This window comes from Bison bison, unplaced genomic scaffold (assembly GCF_000754665.1).
Source record: "Bison bison bison isolate TAMUID 2011002044 unplaced genomic scaffold, Bison_UMD1.0 scf7180017864212, whole genome shotgun sequence".
Taxonomy (NCBI): Eukaryota; Metazoa; Chordata; class Mammalia; order Artiodactyla; family Bovidae; genus Bison; species Bison bison.
Genome location: NW_011494784.1, coordinates 303,090 through 330,262, shown reverse-complemented (window position 1 = coordinate 330,262; position 27,173 = coordinate 303,090). Strand labels below are relative to the sequence as shown.

General features: G+C 36.4%; 1 protein-coding gene across 1 annotated transcript in view; it reads left to right on the top strand.

The window, feature by feature from the left end:
- The window catches only part of ALDH1A1 (aldehyde dehydrogenase 1 family, member A1), a 53,420-nt gene that overhangs the window by 17,132 nt on the left and 9,115 nt on the right, over positions 1-27,173 (top strand). The window contains exons 3-10 of the mRNA XM_010844886.1: positions 6,683-6,823; positions 9,260-9,389; positions 10,994-11,055; positions 12,592-12,720; positions 14,058-14,171; positions 18,208-18,310; positions 20,082-20,266; positions 23,390-23,554. Coding sequence (XP_010843188.1) covers positions 6,683-6,823; positions 9,260-9,389; positions 10,994-11,055; positions 12,592-12,720; positions 14,058-14,171; positions 18,208-18,310; positions 20,082-20,266; positions 23,390-23,554 — 1,029 coding nt within the window. The remainder of the gene's footprint in view (positions 1-6,682; positions 6,824-9,259; positions 9,390-10,993; positions 11,056-12,591; positions 12,721-14,057; positions 14,172-18,207; positions 18,311-20,081; positions 20,267-23,389; positions 23,555-27,173) is intronic.

The window sequence follows — 27,173 nt, the reverse complement described above, 5'->3', positions numbered from 1 at the left end:
AGAACCACTGAACAAATATATTAAATCATAAGTTGGATCTCCCCTCGGGTGTTATTAACATTTAACAGGAGGCAGGGATTCTGACAAGTACGGAAGTTAATGATTGGGAACTGTGCTAAGACAATCAATCTACATCTCTCTGAAATGGCATAAGACTAAACTAGGGCAAGAAATACTGATGAAGTATTCAGGAAACTCAGAACCCTGGGTCCCATGAGCCATTCCCAGAAATAAGAGAAAAATTGGTTCTTCACATTCAATAAGGAAAAATAGCTTTTAATCAGAGACTTCTAGAGATCTACCCAGCATTCTGTGCGTGCTAAATCACTTCAGTCATGTCGGACTCTTTGCAACCCTGTGGACTGTAGCCCACCAGGCTCAGTGGGATTTTCCTGGCAGGAATACCGGAATGGGTTGCCATTCCCTCCTTCAAGGGATCTTCCTGATCCAGGGATCCAAACTGTATCTCCCACAGCTCCTGTATTGCAGGTGGATTCTTGACCACTGAGCCACCAGGGAAGCTCCCAACCCAGCATTGCTGCTGCTGCTGCTAAGTCGCTTAAGTCGTGTCCAACTCTGTGCCACCCCAGAGACGGCAGCCTACCAGGCTCCCCCGTCCCTGGGATTCTCCAGGCATTACATGATCTCAAATATCCTAGTTACTTGAGTGGCTCTGACAACCCTGAAGAGATGGGAAAAGCAATAACAGGCAAGCTGAGGGCAGAGTTGAGCCCCTGATGGTTGCGTACTCTTTCTCTCCAGAGGTGTCCCGGCCTCTCAGGAGGGATACCGCAGAACCGTTTGCAGTTTGCGTTAGCGAAAGAAAAAACATTTCTTAATTCTTTAGCTCTGGGGCCTTGGACCTCTCACTTTGCCCCTAGCTTCTGGAATGAGCTTCCTCAGTAAAACAAATCTGTGCCTGGAATTCCAGGTGAAATCTTGTCAGGTCATCTGAGGACTTGGCATCGTTGGTGAGATTTACCCTCTTTCTAAAGTGGAGTGAGGGAAAGCTGATGATCACACCTGAAGCTTTAGAAATACCTATTATCCATTTGCTCTCTGCTTATTGACGGTTACTGCTGCTTGTCCAAGAGAAGAACTGTCTGTGCAAATGTAGATTAAAAACATTCATTAACGTCCAACAAAGCTTCAAATCAGGTCACTGTGCTAATGGAGTTGGCTGAATACTTATCTCTCAAGTTAGATTGTTTATGGTATAAACTGTCCATAGCAAGCAACTGTTTGCTTAAGATCCAGTGCTCTTGTCATCATATTCTTTTCTGAAATAATCTACCAGCTTTTGTTTTTAAATAATTATTGCTGTTCTCACAAGTTTGCCGACAAATGTATGGTAACTTCTAACGTTGCTTAGTGAAGGTACAAATCTAGTAAATTACAGGGTCACAGTAAACCTAATATTCTGGAACTGACTCTTTAGATAATGAGCCAAGAGGTTTTAAGGATTTAATTTATGAGTAGAATGGAGCTAACAATGGGCTACATACAGCCTTTCAATGGTATTATAAAGAGAGGAGGAGGGGCAAGAACAAATGGAGGTTACAAAGCAAAGCACAGATGTGGGTGGGAACTGTTTTCTTTTCACTTCAGTGGCTCTTTTAGGCTATATCGCCTAATCCCACAAGCTGCTTTTAATACTACAGCATGACCTAGCAAATAATTGGTGGGGATAAAAGTAAATGTCCATTACAGTAAGTGTCTGTGACAGGTGTAAAACTGGTCTGATAACTATTTTCTCCAAATATGGATGCATGTAATATGGAAATACATGGTCTGGTGGGAATGGATGAGTTCAGTCCTTCCTTAACTTCTTCTGTTCAACTTGTGGTCCCTTACTTTAAAAAAGGAACACTTTAAACACTATCAGGTAAAAGCGCTATTGATGGCAGAAAATTTGAGTTAATGTATCAAATTGTTTTCTAATTATTTAAAATTATGTCTTGGATATGCTAGTCCTGGATTAAAAATCCAAGCAATAATAGTCTTGGGATAATAATAATAATTTTTTAAAAACCTCTATACTTAATAGTTTGATTAATGTAAAAGCTGTGCTATATAATGGAATCAATTAAGATATGAATTATTTTATAAATATCAATATAAGATTATTTATATAAGGAGCACCCCTTATATGAAATCAATGTAACATAATGAAAACTCATTATAAGATACATAATAAAATGTTTAAATATTTATTAACTGCCTATCATAGACCCAAAGAGTAAGAAATATTATAGCTTATACTAGAGGTAGCAGTAAATATTCATTGCAAAGGAGATCATTATCAGGATAGCTTTAAAGCTATCCTAAAACTGGATTTTAGAGTCAGATTTGGAATCAAATTTTGGTTCTACTATTGCTACGTCTCATGTCCTATAAAACCAAGTCTGTGATGCTTAACTACAGCAGTAGCATAGTGCCAGGAACTTAGTAAGCTTTTAACTAGTAGCTATTATCAAGCTGGTTTAGTTTGGCAACGGTTTAGGTAGGTTGTGATATTTGAGCTGGGTCTTAAAGAATATCAAGGATTTTGAAAGGAAGGGATGAGCTGGGAGAACATTCTAGGAAGGAAAATTACAAAAGCAAATGTGAGAAATAGAAGGCTACCTAGAGTAGAAAACGTATAAACACAAGTTTGAGTAGGTGACTTAGAGCCGGAAATGCTAGGCCTTGAAAATCAGAAAGAGGAGACTGGCTTCAGGACTATGGGCAAAAGGGAGCATTTGCAAATACAGGGAAGGGAAAGTGATATGGTCAAATTATTTGAGGAAGATTAGCCTGGTAGGAATAGGCAAGACCACAAAGTGGTGGCACAGTGGTGAAGAATCTACCTGCCAATACAAGAGATGCAGGAGATGCAGGTTTGATCCCTGGGTTGGGAAGATCCCCTGGAAGAGGAAATGTCTACCCACTCTAGTATACTTGCCTGGGAAATCCGATGGACAGAGGAGCCTGGCAGGCTACAGTTCATGGAGTTGCAAAGAGTTGAACACAACTGACTGACTAAGCAATGCAGTAGGCAAACAATCTGAGGAGGCAAGAGAATGGACCTAGGAAAGTTAGCAACAATGCAAGATGATAGCCTAAAATAATACAGGGCAGTGAAAACTGAAAGGAAGGATTAAAATACACTAGAACTGCTGAGAGTTAAGTTTGTTTTGACTCATTCCAACTTCAATAGAACGTACTACCACTTAATGAACATTTAACATAATGTCCGTCACACAGAAAATGTTTCAAATATCACTTTATTTAGTCTTCAACACAACTCCATGAGGTAAATTATGGTGGTGATTTAGTCGCTAAGTGGTGTCCATCTCCTTGCAAGCCCCTGGACAGTAGCCTGCTAAGCTCCTCCATCCATGGAATTTTCCAGGCAAGAATACTGGTGTGGGTTGCCATTTCTTTCTCCAGGAGATCTTCTCGACTAAGGGAATGAGCCCATGTCCTGTTTTGGCAGGCAGATTCTTTACCACTGAGCCACCTGGGAAGCATGTGAGATAAATTATCCCTATTTTAAAGATAAGAAGATACTTCTCTGGTGGTCCAATGGTTACGAATCCTCCTTGCAATGCAAGGGACACAGGTTCAATGCCTGGTTGGGAAACTAAGATCCCACAAGCAGCAGAGCAACTAAGCCCACACGCCACAACCACTAAGATTGTGTGCCACCACTAGGGTATCTGTGTGCCACAACAAAAGATCCCACATGCCACAGCTAAGACCCGACACAGCTTAAATAATCCAAAAATGGAAGGCTAGAGAAGTCATGTAACAATATAGTTCACTTCAGGATGAACTGAACAAATTTCTCATGGTTTGTAATAGAGATGTGATTATGTGGTTGTATGTTTCCCCCATACAATTAGGATTTTCAAAAGGTTGGTCTCTTTACTTCACTATTTTATCATTAGCAACCTGATAAGAATGCTACAGAATAGAATGTTTAGCAAATCTTTAGTGTTGTTTAGCAAATCTTTAGTGTTTAGCAAATCATAAATGGATGAATAGATGGATACTTCAAAACTTACATAGTTAATAGGTGAGGAACCAGAATTCAGATCTGGGTTGTTTTGTTCCAGAGCTATATATTAACTACCATTACTCTATTTCTGTGCCTAAAAGATAAAATATATGAGAAAAGGAGAAGCATGATCCAAGGAACATAACCACAAAACTGTCCTTATTTATAGCAGCATTCTCCACGAACATATTTTCCATATGGCAGAGTTACTTGTCTTGAAGCCAATTATTCCATATCCCTCTGAGAGGCCAGGATGCCTATGATAAGCTGTATTTGGCTAAGGCTGATGATAGAACACTGAGCAGAAGGATCCCAGTGAAAGCTGTGTCATACAGACCTTTTTAAACACAGAGCATGTATTTTATAAGCTGTGGTATCTACAGATCATGCTGGCAATTTCAGATTCTTGCAGTTTGCCTTTAATGTTTTTCAACAGCACTCTTCCAAAATGATTTGGAGAAGGTGAGAACCTATGGCCTAAAACAATGTCTAAATATAAGCAATCAATGTGGTTAACTGAATGCTCAAAATAGGAACTATGTATGTGTGTGTGTGTATATATATATATATATGCGTTTCTTAGGAATGGAGAGTAATAATACATGTATTTTATTGTATATAATTGTCATTCCCTCAAAAGTTAAACAGTAATATATACAAGTGTATGATGCTTACAGTGAAAGAATATTTGCTTGTAATCTGTATTGTGATAATATATCACTTAGACCAGATTATGCTTCTAAAATATTTCTCTGGCCCAAGATCATCTTAGCGTGGCAATAAATGTTGTAAAAATAATTTACTTTGCTTGTATTTTAATTTGCAGACTTGTAAGTTTGGGACGATTTCTTTTTTTTTACTTTTTGGCCACACTACACTAGATCTTAGTTCTTCAAACAGAGATCAAATCTGTGCCCCTTGAAGTGGAAGAGTAAATCTTGGTCACTGGACTACCAGGGAACTTCCAGTTTGGGACTTCTTAACTAAATATAATCAAAGACAGGGAATATTAATCTGAGATCCATGCCTCCTCAAGGGAAGATACCATTGTTGAATGGGTTCAGTTTAATTTGGGCAACTTAAAAAAAATAGAACAATTTTATCTTCAGTTTCTTTCAGGAAACTATCACTCCTACCCAAAAGAAAACACACTGGCCTAAGAGGTACCATGATTTGTGGAGCTTATATAGCTTCACATAGCGACCAGACTGATGTACAAAAGAACACTGGGATGATGTATGTGTTTAAAGTATTTGCAACTGATTTGATGGGGAAAGGAAAAAGGACACATGAAGTAGTAAGGGAAGAGGCAGTGATTTTTGTAGTAGATGGATTCTAAAGGAGCTCATATGGGATCTGAACAAAGATCTATGGGAGTGAGTCGTCAGGGAGAGGATTTAACTGAGGCAGAGTAGGAAAGAACAGGAGGAATAAATCAGTTTAGGAAAAGGTGTGAGTAAAGACACACTAATGAAGGCAAGAAACCTAGACTGAGTGTGAAATTTCTTGATTACTTTTGTTTGAATTAGTATAATTAAAGCAGTACCTGAATAGTAAGAAACTGACTTTTTTACCTATTTAGGGATTGAAAGAATCTCTGCACCCAGTTGGGAAATGAGAGGTTGTAATATACTGCCCTTCTTTATATCAGACCCTGCTGCCTCTATACATTTTTCCCTCTGCGCAAGAGGACTGAGGATATGTTTATAATGTTTGCTCTTCAACAGCAAAACACAGTGCTTATTCACCCTTCAGTAGGTTCTTCATGAGACTGCACAGCCCATAAAATCAACAGAGATCCAAGAAGATACTCACTGTTTTAGATCTTGAGTTTCCCTGGAACTTTTGGCAACCCAGTCACCAAAACAGTGAAATGTAGTGGTGAAGAGCGAAGATTCTACCACCAGCTAGGCTCTGTTTAAAAACATAGTTCAGCCACTTTCAGCTACTGAGCTTGAGCAAATCTCAACCTTCTTTTTTGCTTTAGTTTCCTCATCTGTAAAATAGAAAATGTATCTGTCTCATAAAGCTATTGAAAATTAAATGAGTTAATATGTGTAAAGCAATTAGAACATTACCTGATATAAGGTAAACACTCCAATGATAGCAACTATTAAAATATAATATTTCTATTCTAGGAGATCATGCATGTGCTTTGTATATGGCTCTCATCATTCCAAAAAGTAGGCAGCAGATATAATTCTAATATACAGTAGTTGAGTCCAATGTGCTGGAGTTTGAGCTGATGAAGACACAGCTTATGAGGAACTCTAGTCTATTTTATATGGTTATTACCATTGAATTTATGAATATATTTAGCCCACTAATTCGGAGAAGGCAATGGCACCCCACTCCAGTACTCTTGCCTGGAAAATCCCGTGGATGGAGGAGCCTGGTGGGCCGCAGTCCATGGGGTCGCTAAGAGTCGGACAAGGCTCAGCAATTTCACTTTCACTTTTCCGTTTCATGCATTGGAGAAGGCAGTGGCAACCCATTCCAGTGTTCTTGCCTGGAGAATCCCAGGGATGGGGGAGCCTCGTGGGCTGCCGTCTATGGGGTCGCACAGAGTCGGACACGACTGAAGCGACTTAGCAGCAGCAGCAGCAGCAGCCCACTAATTGAATTCACTTTGACTTGCAGGAGGATGTTGACAAAGCAGTGAAGGCTGCAAGACAAGCTTTTCAGATTGGCTCTCCATGGCGTACTATGGATGCTTCAGAGAGAGGACGGCTGTTAAACAAGTTGGCTGACTTAATTGAAAGAGATCATCTGCTCCTGGCGGTGAGTATTAACTGAACTGGGCAGAACTCAAAATCTCTAGAAAGCATTCATAGTTCAGATTGGTAAGTTGTTTTGTGGTTAGTGGTCACTACATACTCTCTAAACAACAATAACAACAATATCCTTTCTAGAAACAAAACAAAAAACTTCTATCAGCTCTTGTATATGAACCATATCACTGAGCTTATTTTCAGACAGTAAGTACTCTGCACTCGGGTTCTAGATGATGTTAATATCTACTCCCAAAATAGACTTTGCAATCTAAACTTTGGCAGATGCTGAGTTAAAACAGATTAAACAAATTTCTTTCCTTAACTGTAGAATTTCTGAGTCTTTAATAAGGTCATCTGCAGCATGAAGATTCTAGAATAATACACTAGCTTTCTTGAATTTACTTGACTACTGAACTCTGAGTGAAAAAAATCTCATGGAGTTTCTTTAAGGTGTCCAGAATATTTCTTTAAAATGACTCATTTCTCCAGTCTTAGCCCACCAAAACAGTTAATAAGTGGCCACTTTTTCCCTTCCTGAAATGAACTGATACACATTCACAATGGTCTTGATTAAATTATATTCTTTTTGTAGCTGAGAGAGTAATAAAGAAAAATCCATTCATGTGTTTATAAAAATGTTATTTTTATGTATACTCCTTTTAAAAAAACATTTCAGCAGTTATATGGATCAGCACATAAAATGGGTAGAGGGGGTGTTTCCTTGTTTTCTCCTTGAGAAGCCAATTTAACACAAAGCAACAGCAACAGAAGATTTCAGAGTAAGCTTTTATTAGTTTTAGAACCTTAACTTGCAGTAACAAGAAGGCTTTCTTTTTTAAATGAATATTGTTAGTTATAGTTAATCAAAGTGTTGTTTATTATCCAAAGATTCAGCATAAAATATGCAAAAGTATGGAATTAGAAGTTATACACAATATAACATTAACTGAAAATGTCCTACAGGAAGAAAGCAGAACATGTTAAAACTTGGCTTCCTTAATTTATTTAATCTGTGAATTACAGAGACAGAATATTGTACAACAGACAAGGAACTGATTTAAGAGTTTGTCACCTGTACATTCTTGCCTCAGCAGAACATCAGGCCCCAAAGTCTTAGAAGTTCTGCTTAAGAAAAGGAGGAAAATAAGAGTCATCCTAAAACCATTAGGGCACTGGACTAAAAAATGTTGAACTTTACAGCCTAACCATTCAAATAATTATGGTATTAGTAACAAAACTCAGAGTTTCACAATTCAATATTTTGTTGCAGAAAACTCATGGATTAAAAAAAATTTAGAGGTTACTTAAGTTTGTGTGAATTGTGTGAGAATATCCACATGGAATGTAAAAATTAAAAATGATTATTGAGGCATTATTAATGGTCACTGGCAGTAAATAGACACCCACTGTTGTATCATGCAACAAGTAAAATCTTGTTGGAACCCTGATCTGACTAAAGAGACTAAGCACCACTCTCACAAGCTGTGCATATATCAAATTGTGACCAATTCCTGGAAAGTTGGTTCACTAGGGGTGCTCAGAATGAGACAGAAGGGCACTAAAGTTTAGAAACGAGAATCTCAATATCTTTTCTACTCAGATCTTATGTCCTTAAGCAAGTCATTTTAACTCTTTTTTTTAATCTCCTTTTTACAAAGAGGAAGTTATACAAGATTGCTCACAGGATTTCTTCCAGTGTTTTCAAAATTCCCTAGCACATGACTATTCAAAATATTCAGTTCATTTCAGTCACTCAGTCATGTCCAACTCTTTGCAACCCCATGGACTGCAGCATGCCAGGCTTCCCTGTCCATCACCAACTCCCAGAGCTTGCTCAAACTCATGTCCATCAAGTCAGTGATGCCATCCAACCATCTCATCCTATGTCGTTCCCTTCTCCTCCTGCCTTCAATCTTTCCCAGCATCAGGGTCTTTTCAAAAGAGTCAGTTCTTCACATCAGGCGGCCAAAGTATTGGAGTTTCAGCTTCAGCATCAGTCCTTCCAATGAATATCCAGGACTGATTTCTTTTAAGATTGACTGGTTTGATCTCCTTGCAGTTCAAAGGAGTCTCAAGAGTCTTCTCCAACACCACAGTTCAAAAGCATCAATTCTTTGGTGCCCAGCCTTCTTTATGGTCCAACTCTCACATCCATACATGACTACTGGAAAAACCATAGCTAGATGGTCCTTTGTTGGCAAAGTAATGTCTCTGCTTTTTAAAATGCTGTCTAGGTTTGTCATAGCTTTTCTTCCAAGGAGCAAGTGTCTTTTAATTTCATGGCTGCAGTCACCATCTGAATGATTTTGGAGCCCAAGAAAATAAAGTCTGTCACTGTTTCCATTGTTTCCCCATCTGTTTGCCATGAAGTGATGAAATATTGACTATCTTTTTAATCTAAAATTTCTATGGAACTTCAGACTTGGGATGATCTCTTTTTCAGACAATGGAGGCAATGAATGGTGGAAAACTATTTTCCAATGCATATCTGATGGATTTAGGAGGCTGCATAAAAACACTACGCTACTGTGCAGGCTGGGCTGACAAGATCCAGGGCCGTACAATACCCATGGGTAAGTAACTTTAGGAAACCACCCAGAGTGAGGGTAGGGATGAGGAGAATACTGTAGAGATGAATAATTCCTAACTCTCCCTTTTAAAGATGTCAACCAAGTAGGGGAAAATTATTTTCTTCTTGACTTTGAGACAATGCAGTCTGAACCTGGAAGTTCTGCTAAGATTCATCATATGGATTTTAAAATTGTTCCAGCATAATCATGCAGAAGATAACACTACAGATACTTTAGAAAGTATTAGAGTAAGAACATCTGTATGCCCACAATTACTGATTTAAGCAGTTGTCTCTCTAAGGAAACTTTTCAAAGCTGGCCGCTGAAATTATTTATTTGGATTTTATTCCAACAGTGACATTTACATTCTTCCTATAATGTAATTATTTAAGCCTCTTTGTATGTTCCAGTATGAGTCAGCTCTGGCCATTCTGTGTGCCTGGTCTAACTCAGTATAGTTAGAGCAGGCTAATTAAACAAACTAATTCACATTGATTTGTTTCAAATAGTTTCAAAGAAAGATGAGCCTGTGTTTATAGCTTAAGAATTTGTCTGAGTGAATATGTTTGCTTTTTAGTATTTTAATACAGTATACACATAATGGGATAAGAATATGAAAAACATCATTTGGAAAACACCAGGAGCTGAATTTAATTCATATAAACTTACTGACTATGAAAACAAAATATCCTCCAGGACTGGCCCTGATGTGCATTTCCATCTAATTGGAGCAGCCCTCAGCTTAGAAGTGAGCACCAGGAAGTGGAAAGGGGAGAGAGAGACCATGATGGGACCAAGAACTGTGGATATTTTAGAAACTTTTATTTTACCCTTTGACAAAACAGGAGAAGCCATTTAGAGTACAAATACATCTTGACAAGGGGCCTTCTTGCTATGACAGCCAGGAAACTTTTGTGGGAACTAGAACAGAACAAATCACAAAGCATAGTGCAAACTCAGGATGAGCACATCAAGGTCACATGTGATCATTCATTGAGGCATATGTATCAATCAGATCCAGACTGAAAAGAAATGTCTTCTACTTCTGACATCTTTTTCCTAGATTAACAGAATTTGCTTTTATCATTTGGTAGGCAAAAAAAAAAAAAGAGGACTTTTTAGAACAAGTCAGTGGGAAAAACTTGCCAGTCATAGAGAGCTATTTTTTAATTCTACCATGTTTTAATTTTACTATTTTTTAAATTATATTAGGTACTTTAAAAATTACTGGTAGAACTTAAGAGTCATCAGAAACAGAGCTCTGTTTCTTTCCTATTTACATATCTTTTATTTCCTTTATCATGAAAGAAAGGAAATTTTGAGAATAAGTATGAATTAGAAAGTAGTCCTCTGGGAGGATCAGAGATAGAACAAACATCATTCAGATCTTTTCCAATTGTGCACCTAACTCAGTTTTATGGTTCCTCTTACTTCAAATTACTATTTGAGGGCTCACCCTATTTTAGGATTTTCATTTTGTAAATAATCAGAAATATAAACTCTTTTTAAATTATTGTCTATATCTTCCTCTCACATCAGCCCCAAACCACCATTCTGTGACTGTCAAGCACATTTGTCCATAAATATTTGTGCATTTTATTTTCCAGATGGAAACTTTTTTACATATACAAGAAGTGAGCCTGTTGGTGTGTGTGGCCAAATCATTCCTGTAAGTTGTTCCCTTATGTAACTTTCAGTCTCAAAAGAAATGAGTTCTAATTCTATTTCATTTGGTAATGATGCTTCCTCAGGCACAAATGAATGCTTAGATATTTGCTAAATGTGCAGCAAATATAGTCATTGTTGAACTTAGGTCTCTCTGTGACTATACCCTTTGAATATGAACTAGGTAATCTAAATCCTATCTATACTCTGGTACATCTCTTGAGTGTGTTTCCATAGTACAGTATCACCAAATCTTAACCTTTTACTCTAAGGTTTGTTTTAAAAAGCTATGTTGTAAACTCTTATGATTAACATGTACATAGCAAAGCAGTCATTGTGCAAGACATCAGCCATTTTAATGAAGTATAGTATGGCCAACTGCTCTCCAACACTTCATATATCTGCATTGGGACTTCTCAGCATGAAGAATAGTAGCAACCAGAGTGTTCAAATTCTTGAATGAAATTTCTTAACTAAATGAAAGAAACCATGCCAGAGGCATTTGAAGCACAGTATGGAATATATTTTATCTTTAGATAAAAGGCTTTGATACTCCATATTCTTCTTTGAGAAAGTACCATATTTAAGCAGAATCATGAAGATTTCCTTCTAAGTCCAACAAATAGGAGACTACCAGTGATTTTCCTTTAAATGACATATTCAAAAAGGCAAAAAAAAAAAAAGCAGATGGTAAAATGCCCTGATGTTCTTAGATGAGGAAGTGGTAATGACTATCTTTTGCTCCAATGAGACTAAAATATACACATACCAACGTTTTGAATGAAATTGCTTGTTAGTTCAAAACTCCCAATAATATCCATAAAATTAGACAATCCTGAATAGTAGTAATTGCTAATATTTACTGTTTGTCTGTGGTGAACCAATCATTGTGTTAAACATTTGGACCACTTTCTATGTGAGTCCTCAGGACAGCGTTCTGAAGTAAAGAGAATTGTTGTCAGCATGTGCAGATGATGAAATCATATATAGAGCGCATATAACTTGTCTGAATTCATATGGCTGCTCAGTGATTGAGCTGAGATTTGAACCAACCTGTCAGTCTCCAGACTTTAGACTTCTGCCTTTAGCAAGCTGTTTTCAGTGGAAGTAAATATTAGTAAATATTATTATTGGGTAAATAGTTGTAATTAAAGACCTATTAAGGAGTGAGGAATAGTTACACTTTTTAAACACAGATAACTTATATTTAATAGTAAGATTTGTTTTCTAAACCATGCAGTGATTTTTTTTCCTGGTAGAAAATAAACTCAAAATAATAGCACTTGATAAAATTTTATGACTTTCTCCTACTCTCTTCCTGTATCTAGTTTATTTGGAGTTTGTTTTGTTGTTGTTGTTGTTGTTTTTAGCATTTATGAGTTGCTTTGAGCAATGAACTTAATTAGGATATAACAGATGGTTAAACAAAACTACTACAATTCTTATTTAACATCTATGGGGAGCATAAAATGTAGAAGTTAAATTCGCAAATGTGGCTTTCAGTAATACAAAGAATCTATTGTTATAAATTGCTTTCTAGTGGAATTTCCCATTGCTCATGTTCCTCTGGAAGATAGGGCCTGCCCTTAGCTGCGGAAACACAGTGGTTGTCAAACCAGCAGAGCAAACCCCTCTGACTGCTCTTCACATGGGATCTTTAATAAAAGAGGTATGTTTGCAAAATCAAAATGTGTGCAAGATCTCAGGAATCCTAATTGATAGTAGGAAGACCTCATCTGGTGCTACTATAAACTACATTCTCTGCCAACGGCGCCTATCCAGTGGGGACACATTACACGTGGCTATTGGCAAGGATTTCTGGCAGTCAACCCAAATGAACCTCTGCCCAAAGGGAGACAGGAAGTCAGACTCAAAAGCTTCATGTCAAACTGTCACCTATGAGCTCTTTTTTATTTCTTTTGCCCAACATTCACAAATGCAGATTCATGTTGAAATTGGTATGATTTTTTTCCAGATGTTGAAATGCAAGTTGGTTTATAACTGCTATTAATGACTTGGAAGTTCTGCATATTTATTTAAACTGGCCTATCTGAAGGTTGGAGTCCTCTGAGCTTGTTTGTGGTACTGGGCTATATTATTTCTAAACAATTCACCCGTGAGGGAATAAGTTTGTATTCTCTTTTCTATTACAGTTTCTTTTGCATTTACTTTCTCGCTCAAAAGCTGACAAAAGAACACATAAAATTTATTTTCATTGACTATCCAGGTTGTTTTATTTTTTCTTGTAAACAAGTTCTTGACCTTGTTCCTTCATATCTTACCAATATTTTAAAAATAAGAATTAGTTCTGAGAAATTTAAAATTTAGAAAATCTGGACCCATATCTTAAAAATATTCTGCACTCCAAATTAAAAGTAGGCAAAAGAAATGTAAAAATGAGACTTTTTGATGCAAATAACATGAAATTTTAATGTGCTATTTCATTTGCCACACTGCTTTATACTTGATAATTCTATAATTGGATTGGAATCAATCTGTGATGCTTGATCATGAATGCAGTGACCATTGCATTTTTAACCTAACATTTTTTCTGATTAAATAATGTGGATAGGAATTTGCAAACAAATTAGTATGCCCTGACAATGAACAGGTAAAAGCTAAAAATATTAACATCCCCTTGGCTTCTTATTTTTGCTGAATGGATAATAAAAGACATTATTTTCCTTCCATGTGAATAATTTACCAAACACTTTTACACATACTATCTTGAGTTAGTATTATGAAATTTGAGACAGCCATCACTGGGGTGAAGAACCATGAAAGTCAAATGTGGACTTTAATGCAACCCTTGAGGTTAAGTGAGCTAAGCAGTAAATAAGAATAAGAAGAAGAAGAAGAAGAAATGATAAAACCACTTAGATAAATCTTAACTTGTAGAGTAACTCCTAAGATTAGCATCAAGAGGGAGCTTTGGCTCCATACTCTCCTCTTTTTCTGTAGAATTAAATGATCAACTCTGTTCTAACTATTTTACTTGTCTTTTAGGCAGGGTTTCCTCCTGGAGTAGTGAATATTGTCCCTGGTTATGGGCCTACTGCAGGGGCAGCCATTTCTTCTCACATGGATGTAGACAAAGTGGCCTTCACAGGATCGACAGAGGTAACATCATTTACTTAGGCCAGTAGTGAAGCAGTCAGAAGCGTGTTTTATGTTACTGCCTTTAAGCCGACGTTTCCTTAAAACAAAAGTTCTTTTAATGATTTGTTCCTTATTCTAGCCTTCAAACATGTTTATAGAACATAAGCAGATGTCATTGAGATGAAACGGAATACCTATTAACAATGTGGGAGGATTGGAGTAGACTGTTTTTAGTATGTTATTACTTTGTGTGATGAGAAATATGACTGATCAGAACTTGTCATATGATTTGTAAGGTTTATGATAGAAGATATAAATTAGGCCACAGTGATGTGTATGAATGAATTGTAGCTTTAACCTGTAGATTAGGAAGATCAAAGAACAGAGCCTCACCCTTAGCTCCTTATTTGGCGCTCTACCGTGAACATTCCGAAAAGAAGCCAGCAGCTTCGCTTCCTGGATCCTAACTTTTCTGTTTCACTGGCTCCAGCTTGGCTATCCAGAAGGTGAAAGAACAGGATCCCAGCCATAGGCGCTTCAGAGGAGAGGAGAGCTGGTAAATGCTCTCTAAATGCTCTGGGTGTTGAAAATGTTTACTTTTTAAAACTTTGTGGAGAAAGAAACAGGAAGAACATTCCAGATAGTAAGGGAAAGCTAATTTGATTATTTTATACTCCTGATTAGCCACTTCAATATAAAAATTAAGTTTACGTAGAGAACTAAAGTAATAGAAAATAAAATTTTATTTTTCTTGATCCTTTTTAAGCTAGATAACTATATACTTTTTCTTGTTGTTTTATAGACATAGAGTAGAAAAAGTTGACATTCTACAAATTCCTAATTGAGATAGGAGAAAACCAATTCCTCATTCAGTAGTCTGGGGATAAAACAATTGGGAATGTTTGAGATAGAGCAATAAACTGAAAAATTATGAAGTCACAGGTTGAAATCATAGCAGAGGAGGTAAAGCGTGAAATTTCAAATTCCTCAGCCTAGTATTGTAGACCATCCTCATCAGGGCCCATGTACTGCTTATGGGCCAGGTCTGGCCCACACACTCCTCTAGCTTGTCTGAGTCAGAGGCTGCTGTTCCCAGATGCCATCTCCACAGCCTGTTGGTCTTAACTCATCCCTGAGATGATATAGCACTTTGGGAGCACTTTATCTGTCCCTGTCCCTCAAAACTTTGATATTAGAAGACCAAGAAACATCTGTGTTCAAATGCTAAGTCTATGCCTCATAGCAGTGTGTCTTCTAAAAGTTAAGTATCCTTGCTAAAGTTGAGTTTCTTTATATGTAAAATGGGAATAATAATATCTACCTTATTGAATTGTATCAAAACTGAATAAGCTAATGAGTGGTAAAACATTTAGCATCCTACGAAGTATCCACTAAATGGCATGATGACTATGTGTTCTATAGTCATTTCCATTCTCTTGTTCCTTCCCTCACTCTTTAATTTTTCACACTAGTTCAGGTGTGAGGGAAGAGGTCCCCTCTCCACATAATACTTCTTCATCACTGCCCCATCATTTTCTGATTGTTCCCTGTATTTTTTCATTCCCATAAGTTTTTGTTCATGCATGGCCACACCTCCCACAATGGGGCTCCCACCACAGGCCACCTGGACTTTCTCTGCAGTCCCAGGAGCATCCTAAATTTAAAAGCTTTCCATCTGTGCTCCCATCGTCCTTGATATCTTGATATATAATTGTAACAGCACATGCTCCTTGCTTTGTTATGTATCTCTCTCCACTTTGCTGACTTTCCTCAAAGACTATCTTATCCATTCTTACCTCCAGAAACCAGTATAGTAACTACTTCTGATTGAGTATTAAAGAATTAAGTTTGACTAAGATGACTTTAGAAATCACACAGAAAAATCAGTCTTTATGGGTTGTCCTCTTTTAGCTTCAAGTTTGTGGCTTAGCAGGTAGAAATAAACTTGCCAAATGCCATGAAAGAGGCAAACTATGGATTTTATATTTTTGCAGTCCTTTATAGCAGCTATGCTCATATAAAAATGTTTCTGGCAAGGTTAGAATTTTAATGTCCCATTAGATTCATTTAAAATAGTAATCAACCCATGTTGTATGAGACGTGCTAAGTTAGAACATGTTTATGAGCTTTTGCTACTTCTGCCCCACATGGCAATGCCACAATATCATGGAATGTATCTTTTACAACAGTCTTAATAGTGCTTCCCTTCTCTTCATTGCAGTGCTTACCTTTTCTTTGAGAAAAAAATTATAAAGTTTCACTTTTTTTCCAAATGAGGAAACAAAAGTATGGGGCAAAGACTGATTCTTCCTTATTTTGACTTTACCTAGACCTTTGGCTGCAGTCCATGGGGTCGCAAAGAGTCGGACACGACTGAGCGACTGAACTGAACTGAACTGAACTTGGGAAAACTCAAGCAAACCTTTTATCTGCAAATTACACAAACAAAAGTATAACCTTTCTTTCTCACTCATACTTCTAACCATTCTTCATGCTAGTTTAACACCTGTAGCTTTTAGAAAAATACCTCTCGTTTTACTCCCTTCCCCAAGACAAAAATGATCTACTTTAATAAAGTATCTCCAGCAAATCTTTCTAAGCCAATAAAAGAAAAAAAAAACATTAAAAAGATGCAGAAAGAATTTGGAGAATTCAAAGGGAAAAAGGCATTTTTAGGAAATACAAGATTCCTAATCACCTGAAATGAAAATTCAGTTTTTGAAACTGGTCATGAGAAATATTAATATGTTGTGGAAGCAAAATAGGATATCATAGAAATTTCAAACAGGGTTTCCCCATTGCCAGTCTACTTTTAGTTTATTTTTATTATTTTAATTAACTTACCTTTATAGGTTTGATTTGGGGCATGTAAATTTTACATAAGATGAAAATATTAGCAGATTAATTAATGCTTTACTCTGTAATGCACAGTAGGGGTCAGTTCAGTAGTCACTTAAAATTTAAACACCCACTCAGCAACGTCTACCTATCATTTATTTAGTCAGGATAGAAACTTGTTATTAAAATTGATGCATTGAAAAAGAAGAGTGATCCAGAGAATAAAAAAAGCAAGATAAAATGAATCATCTTGTAAAAAAGAAAAGCAAAGATCATTTTAGTGTACTAAGACTTCAATAAGAAATAATAAAGAGGAAATAGTTGTAAAACAAGACCAGGTTTCAGAAACGAGAAAAACATAAACAACTACAGAAAATAATCTTGATGGGAAGTGATCTGCAGAGGAAAAAAAAAGAAAACTCTTTCCCTGAAGATAGGCCACTAGCATTAAAGAAGAAACGAGTACAAGATTCCAGCTAACTAAAGTAGCAGCACAGAGCACAGATCCAATTTCTTTCTCCAAGTTCCAATATTCAAGGTATGGAGGACAGCAGGAGAAAGAGGGAGTGAGAGAGAAACAGTTACTGCTACCAGGCAGGTGACATCTGTTTGGGAAACTGATATGTATACAAATGATATAATCCACAGGAAACTCTGAAAGAGTTCCTTTGAGGGAATTTACTGGGGATCAGAGAAAGAAAGGGTCACGTTCATCTTGAGTCATCATAGAATGCTAAAGAGGAGCTAAGACACAAGCTGGACCCAGGAATGATAGGATTGGAGGCAGCCCAAGTTGGGGTGAGCATGTACTGAGACACAGAGATTTGGGGGTGGTAGATATGACACTTTGTTTGGATATGGATAGAGTTTTCTGTATTTCAACAGAGGGATGAAAAGTCAAAATAGATTAAGTTATGGTTGAATCATGATATATCAGATTGAACAGAAGAAAGATGAAGCTCTGGTTAAAATGAAAAACCTGTTGTGCCATGTACAGCAAAATCATGTGTATCAAATCAGTTATTACATTCAATATATCTGTTTTCATGATATATCATATGTTTATGCTTGGATGGAAGAGCCTTTGGTAGCGGAAGCTGTCAAATCTGAAAAAAAAAATGCCATTTCTCCCACAAATGTCATATAAATTTAAATTGCTAAAGAATCTTGCCTTGATGGGAGCAGATTAAGCCTCCTCCTTTGTAATGCTCCATTTCAGGTTGGCAAACTGATCAAAGAAGCTGCTGGGAAAAGCAATCTGAAAAGGGTGTCCCTGGAACTCGGGGGAAAGAGTCCTTGCATTGTGTTTGCTGATGCCGACTGTGAGTAAAAGCCACTCTGCTCACTTCTCACACTTCCTCCTTTTTGGCCGCGTAGTACCATATGGTAAAGGGTTTCCTTCTAATGTCAAAGTGTAAGGCATTAACCAGAGTTCAAATACACTCTTAAAAATCTGTTAAACTGTCCTAAAGTTATAAAGCCTAGATAAGTCCAACACGACACAATTTGTTCCTAATTTGGAATAGTTTGCTGTTTTCTCGGGCTTCCTTCATAGCTCAGTTGGTGTTTTCTCAGTTGAACTCTCAAGAAACTGTTATGCATTTAGGAGCCATAAAATATATTCTTAATTTCATACCTTAAATATTAGCATCACCTTAAGTGTGGTAAGATACCCTCAGACATGTTGCACTAAGACCAGCTGGAGAAACAGCAAGTTGTGCATTTGTCATCTCCCTTCTGTCGGGATCACACGTTCACTGAATGAAATGGCCAGAGGAAAGGACACCAACTACTTAAATAATTTCTTTCATTTTTTTTCCTAGCAGGTGTAGTTGAATTTACATATATTAAATATTTAATTATGATGGGACTCCATTATATCCTAAGTTCATCCTGATTATATTATCAAGTAAAATGCCACAATTATTTCCTAATTGGGGAGTTAGCAGAAAACAATCAAACATTCCTCTGTATCTTTAAGAGCTGCATTATTGGTTTGAGGCAATCAACCATTTAGAGCACGCTACCTTATTATACATTCTACAGACATGACATGATTTCTCATTTTACCAAACCTTTCTGTAAAATGCTTTTGCTACAACTTAAACATATGTGATTAGTTCACAAAATAAAGATGCTATGCTTAGTCGCTCAGTCATGTCCAACTCTTTGTAACTTCATGGACTGTAGCCCGCCAGACTCCTCTATCAGAGTTCTCCAGGCAAGAATACTGGAATGGGTTGCCATGCCCTCCTCCAGAGGATCTTCCCAACTCAGGTATCAAACCCAGGTCTCCTGCATTGCAGACAGACTCTTTACCATCTGAACAACCAGGGAAGCCCCAAATAAAGATAACAATAGCCAGCTGCTATAATGTTAAATCTCCTGCATTCATAAAATTAAAATGCAAAGAAAACTTTCTTCTGGTTGTTTAGGATCTACTAATGAAACAAACTATTTCCTCTTTTTAAGACCCTTGTAACCATTTCAAATAAACAGATAAGAATTTATAGGCATATGTGAAATAACATGGCACACTTTAGATAAATTTGGAAAAATTTTCATAGAATAGGGTTGTAAGGTGGTTGAGCAATTCTGAATATTAGTTGTTTGGGGTTTTGAGGGGGTTATGATTTTTCTTAGAAATACCACTTTTTCTATTGATCAGAGTATATAAGAATGTTTTTACATTCTTAACATAGTGGATATTTTATATTTTCTTTGTCATTAGTTAAAACCTCAGACCTGAAAGAAATATTCAGTCATTTAACTATAAATGTGACTTATAAAAGTCACTTGAAGTAAGATTTAATCATAGATTACTTTCCAAATTTTGGAATTATTCATATCAAAGTTGTATTGATAACCATTATATTTCAGAATTTACTATTTTACTGTCATTTGAGTAGCAAATAAAGGATCAGAAAGGCTCAATTGTCACCTGATTGGTAAGAGGTAGAATATATTGAATCTATGTTTGACTACATGACTCATGACTTTTTTATACCACCATATCGCCTCTAAGAAAGATATGTAAAAAATATATTAATTTTAGAAAATGCCTTTTCTTTAACATGAATGTCTTCTCTGCAGTGGACAATGCTGTTGAATTTGCACACCAAGGAGTATTCTATCACCAGGGCCAGTGTTGTATAGCTGCATCCCGTCTCTTTGTAGAAGAATCAATTTACGATGAGTTTGTTCGAAGGAGTGTTGAGCGGGCGAAAAAGTATGTTCTTGGAAATCCTCTGACCCCAGGAGTCAGTCAAGGCCCTCAGGTGAGTGTAAAATCGATGGAATAGCGTTCACAGGGCTTAAGAGTAAAGTATCTTCTTTAGGTCTGGTTTTAATTGAATATGATTATTTCCCATCCACATATATTCCTTGGTGATGATATTGATCAGTTTAGTGATTAAAAAAATAATGAATTGAACTCCCAATGGTAAAGAAAGTATCTTGATTTTGTGTTGCCCAGTTTTCACATCCAGAAACAGTTAAAGAGATGTTGGAAATTAAAGACGTGAGGAAAAGTAACAAATACTAAAGATTTCGTTTTCTCAGTCTGTACATCTCTGATGTCCTATATACAGTTCCTATCCACTTGGAAGTTCTTATACCATCCTATCGTTTATTTCGTCTTCAGCATCAATCCTTTTTTTCAGCTTCCATCCCACAGATATAGGCAGCCAGCATGACTAAATTATTTCCAAATTCTTTAGTCACTCTGACCTTCTAAAAATAGCATGAGTGTCCTAAAATGTCCTGAGTTCTGACTTTGTACCGAACTTCCCATTTTAGTTGTTAAAGCCCAGTTATTCCTGAGGGTCCCCATTTTCTTCTGTCGGCTTAGAACCACTGTCAGTGTCTCTCTTGTCCTAAGCCCAGCTTTCCCTCTCCCTTACACAGTTTTTTGTTCTTTGTCTGTTTTCAAGCTCCTGGACCTTAGGTGCTAAATTTACTCCTGCTCTTTGAGGTCTTGATCCAGAGCAGAATTTTTACGTGATCTCATAGAGTTTATAGTGTAGAAAGCTAAGAGGCTGTCTTGTATTTTCCTCCTCATGCCAAGATATTCAACTAGGAAAATTTTAGGACTTAGGCAATACCAAATATTGAAACCTAAAAGCCCTAAAGTAACTGGTAAAAATGTATACATTTTGTTAAGTCTAAGCCTGTTATGCTTTATATTTATCTTTGTGTTTAGTGAGTACATAAAAGTAGTTGCTAATTTTGATCATATTTGGTAACTTTTCATATGGATGCCAAGACATATAGTAAATTCAATTTTGACTTGGTCTCCTATTCTAAGAAAGGATGAGACTCTAAGGTTTTACCTGTGATTATTTCTTTCTCTAAATATATGTCTATGGAAAAGTAAAGCACATTTCCCATTTGAGACAAATATATCAAATAGACATAGATAAATAGATAGATAGATGATAGATATCGATGGATAGATAAATAGGTAGATAGAAACATATATATGCAAAGAGAAAAGGAAAGAAGAAGAGAGAATGAGGGAAGAGAAGATAACTTTAATATTCAGTGTTGTTGGGCAATACTTCTCCCCATCGGGGGATCTGCAAGATTCAACCAGAGGCTCAAAAATTGAGCTAGGACACTTCATTATTCCTAAGAGAAGGAAGTTAAAATAGACTTGAGGTAAATTTCCATCCATAGGATTCTTAAGTGAGTGATCTAACTTAGTGATCTAACTGCTTAACATAATAATTTAATCTTTATAAGTGAAAAGATTTTGGTCACAGGTTGCATTGAATAAGCAGAAAAAGTAGATATGTTGGGACTTTGAGAAGGAAAAGACTAAAAAGTCCATGAGACGTCTTTACCTTTTAAAATACTCTCTATTGTTATAAGAAGGAGCTTGTGGGGACACTCATTTATAAGCTTTAATATGTGTTGTAACTTGTAAAATTATGTATATATATGGATATTATAACTTCTTTTTCGAGTGAAAATACTGATTATTTCCAAATCCTTAAGGAAATACACATTCTGGTCTTTGAAATTAAATTGGAAAAGGACTTTACCAAGGAAGAATTTGTTTTATATATATTTATATATATATACACACACATAGCGCTTAATCTAATTGATATAGGAGCTGGATTATGTGCATTGAGAACTTCATGAAGTCTTTTGCTGGGATTTAGAAGACATGGAAGATTGTAGTGTCAAAGAGAAAGATAAAGAACAACTTTTTAAATAATGAGTAGAGACAAGGTAAATTGGTGAAAGGCTTTCACCTTAACTCCTGGATCCCCAGTGTTGTCCCTTTAAAACTTAACTCCAGCCACATCTGAGACAAGGCAGTCTTCACCAGTGATTTGGAGTCCCCTCCTTGCCCCCACACCAAGTAGGAATTGAGGTAATAGGTAGGCCCAATCCCAGTGCATGGAGTAGAGGTATGTGCTCCTGATGTTCCCAGTTAGAATCCTGGAGTCATTCTTTTCCTTATAAAAATATCGTAAAACAAAGTGTTTAAGTTTTGTAGATCTTAAAATATATTTAGATGTGGTCTGTTTAACAAAGCAGGTTGGCAACAATCAGGACAGGTCAGAAATTAGAACCAGACCTATTGACTGCCTTGGAGGGACCTGAAGTGGGTGAGATAGCTAGGCTGTGGTCAGCATGGACCTGGCCACAGAGGGCGGTCAGAAGAATCTCATCCTGAGGTCTAAAGATCTGAAAGTCTTCCTGAAGTCACAAAGCATCTGCTTTATAGCTACCATGTCTAATGAAACCCAGTATCAAAGTTTTCTTTTTTTTTCTTCTGTCTTTTAATTTCAGTTAGGATTACAGTTTCCAGGTAAGACTGGTTGATGATTAACAGGCATTTCTTTCCATGTAAGTAAATGACAGTTTTATGAAAAATTATGGGCTTCCCAGGTGGCCCAAGGCAAAGAATCTGCCTGCCAGTGCAGGACACACAAGAGATGCATGTTCAATCCCTGGGTCAGGAAGATCCCCTGGAGGAGGAAATGGCAACCCATTCCAGTATTCTTGACAGGGAAAATCCCATGGACAGAGGAGCCTGTTGGGATATGTTCCGTGGGGTCACAAAGAGTAGGATGCAACTTAGTGTCTGGGCACACACACACGTGAAAAGGTATACACATGTTTGCAGTGCCAATATACTTCTCTTGTATAACTGTAAAACCAACGCTAAATACAAACATTTATCTTCACGGTTTCTTTCCAGAAAAGTCATGAGAATTAAACATGCCCAACAATGAATCTGAGCCTCTGTCAGCTGTTTTGGTTGGAATATTTAACTTAATAACAATATCTGAGCATTTTGAAACCCTTATTTACAGGCTGGGCAAAGTATTATCTTTACAAGTTGCCACTTTTTTCTAACTTTTCGTGTGATATTTTTCCAATAGATTGATAAAGAACAATATGAAAAAATACTTGACCTCATTGAAAGTGGGAAGAAGGAGGGGGCCAAGCTGGAATGTGGTGGAGGCCCTTGGGGGAATAAAGGCTACTTTATCCAACCCACAGTTTTCTCTGATGTTACTGATGATATGCGCATTGCCAAAGAGGAGGTAAATGGTTTCATTCTGTTCTGTTCTCTTTTTTGTCTGCATGGATATATACAAAGTGTTCCTTTAACATACTCAGTTCTTTGAACACCTTTCTCAATAAATGTTACTCTTCATTTCTAATACTGATAAATGATAATTTTTTATTAAGACTAAAAATAGTCAGGAATTCATTGGTCAGGCCAAGAATTTCCAGATGACCACAGATAAAGATGCTTAACAATTGCTAAATGCTTCCTTCACAAACTTAAATGGAAAATACAGTTCCACATTCACTGATGCTTTTTTCTCCTTTGCAAATAATGTATTTGAAAATAATTGGAAAAGAATAAAGTGATATACAGTTTTTAAAAATTAAACTCCTTATTTTGAGATAATTATAGATCCAGTTGTCATTGTGAGAAATACTAATACAGAAAGATCCCATGTACTCTTTACTTGGTTTCCTTCAGCATTTAAAGGTTCTTTTGATGAATTTGTGGGGGAGAAAGTGGTCTCCCCGTCCTATTCCTCCACCATCTTAGGACCGCCCCTGTCGGTTTCCTTCAATAGGTAACATCTTATAAAACTATAATATAACAAAAAGTATGTTAACATTGATACAGTCAAGACATAGAACATTTCATCATCACATGAATTTCTCATGTTTCCCTTTCGTAGTCAGATCTACATCCTCCTAGGCCACCCCATCCTCAATCCTCAGCTTTCTCTTCACCACTAATGTCTTTATTTCTATAATTTTGTCATTTCAAGAATGTTACATAAGTGAATTCATACGTCATGCAACCTTTTTGGATTGACTTTTTTTTCACCCATCATAATTCTCTGTAGATTTATCTAGGTTGTTGAATGTAAGAATAATTTGCTCCTATTTATAGGTGACTATTTCATAATGAGTGCACCATAGTTGTTTAACCATTCACTCATTGAAGAAGTTTGGGCTGTTTCCAGTTTGAGACTACTTTAAATAATGCTGTTATAAATATCAGTATACAGGCTTTTGTGTAAATGTAAGTTTTCACTTCTCTGGAGTAAATGCCCAGAAATATAATTCCTGGGTCATATGGTAGATACAACTTTTTAAGAAACTGCTAATCTTCCAGAATGGCTGAACAATTTCATATTCCCATTAGCAGTATATGAATGATCCCAATTTCTCTGCATCCTTGCTAACTATTTTGATGCTGTGACTATTTTTTATTTTAATCATTCTGATAGGTGTGATAGCTCATTGAGGTTTAAATTTGCATTTCCTTAGTGGCTGGTAGGGAGAAGGAAATGGCAACCCACTCCAGTATTCTTGCCTGGAGAATCCTGTGGACAGAGGAGCCTGCAGGGCTGCTGTCCATAGGGTCGCACAGAGTCAGACACAACTGAAGCAACTCAGCAGCATGCATGCATTGGAGAAGGAAATGGCAACCCACTCCAGTATTGTTGCCTGGAGAATCCCAGGGGAGCCTAGTGGGCTGCCTGCCATCTATGGAGTCGCACAGAGCTGGACACGACTAAAGGGACTTAGCAGCAGCAGCAGCAGCAGAAGCAGTTTCTGGTAATGAACATCTTTACCTGCGATTATTTGCCGTCTGATATCTTCCTTGATAAAATGTCTGATTTATTTTGCCCATGTACTAATTGGAGTGTTTGCTTTTTACTGTTGAGTTTTGAGAGTTCCTTACACAGTCTAGACACTTAACTGTTTTTTAGCTCTGTGGTTTGTAAATATTTTCTCCCAGGCTGTAGCTTGTCTTTTCATTTTCTTATCAGGGTCCTTCTCAGACCAAAGTTTTTAATTTTAAGGAAATCCAATTTATTTATTTTTCTTTTTATGAATAGTGTTTTTGGTGTCAACTCCTATGAGCTACACTTTATTTACTCCTAGATCCAAAAAAACATTTTCTGTGTAATTTTTTTTTATTGTTTCTAAAAGCTTTATAGTTTATGTTTTACACATAAATCTGTGATCCATTTTAGGTTAAATTTTTATACAAGGTGTGAGATTTAAGTAAAGGTTGTTTGTTTTTGTCTATATGTTCAATCGTTCCAGCATCATTTGTTGAAAAGGCAGTTTTTCTTTCACTTCATTATGTTTGCAACTGTCAGCATTTCAGTTATGTGTACTTGTGTGTATCAATTTCTGTGTTCTCTACCCTTCAATTGACCTATGTGTCTATTTCTCTACCTGTACTCCTTTTTAAAATGTAATTATTTTTACTGAAGTATAGTTGATTTATAATGTTGTGTTAGTTTCAGGTACACAGAAAAGTGGTTCAGTGATTCTTTTTCAGATCCTTTTCACTATAGATTATTACAAAATATTAAATATATTCTCTTGATTTTAGTAGCTGTATAATTAGTCTTGAAATCGGAAAGATTGCATTCTCTTTCTTCTTCTTTTTCAAAATTGTTTTAGCTAAGCTAATTCTTTTGCTCTTCCATATAAATTTTAGAATAACCTGTTCATAAGTATTTTAAAATCTTGCTGGAATTTTGAGAGGAGTTGTGTTAAACATATCAGTCTGTTTGGGGAGAATTAACATCTTTATTGTGTTAAAACTTCCAGTTATTGATCATAGTAGGTCTCTCCATTTATGTATATCTTCTTTTATTTCTTTCATTAGCACTTTGTACTTTTCAGTGTACAAGTCCCATAAATGTTTTATTGAACTTATACCTAAGTTTTTTTGAGTAAATGGTTATTTCTGATTTCAATATGCACATGTTCATTGCTAGTATGTATTAATACAAGTGTACTTGATTTTTGTATATTTTATTGTATCCTGTAACATCACTGAACTTGGATATTTTAGAAGGTTTTTGGAGATTCCTTGGTAATTTATATGTAGACGATTATGTCATCTACAAATGGGAACAATTTTATTCATTTCTAATCTGTATGCCTTTTTATTTCTTTTTCTTGCCTTTTTCACTTGCTATAATTCCAGCACTGTGTTAATAAAATCAGTAAACATGGGTGTCTTTTTGCTCTCTATCTTAGGAGGAAAGCCTTCAGTCTTTACCATTGAATATGATATTACCTGTAAGATTTTCATAAATGCCTTTGATAAGGTTCAGAAATGCCTTTTTATTTTTAATTTGTTGAGGGGGAAAGGAGATTGGATTTTATCAAATGATTTTCCTGCATCGACTGAGATGATTATGTGGTATTTTTTCCCTCAATCTATAAATATGATATATACTGATTGAGTTTTGAATGCTGAATCAGCCTTGCATCTCTAGAATGAACCTCATTTGGTGATGGTATATAATTCTTTGTAGGTATTGGTGAACACAGATTGCTAACATTTTTTAGGAATATTTGCTGTAGCTTATAATGGTCTGTGGTTTGAGGGATTTTGGCTGTACTTTTTATTATTTTTATTGATAACAAAATAGCATCTAGTGATTGTTTACTATGTGCTAAGTGCCTTATAGTCAATATAAAACATAAGTATATTTACATGAAATATTGAATATAAATTCTCTTCAAGAAAATTAGTAATACCAATTTCATGCAAAGATGGGCTCAATAAAGGACAGAAATGATATGGACCTAACAGAAGCAGAAGATATTAAGAAGAGGTGGCAAGAATACACAGAAGAACTGTACCAAAAAGATCTTCAC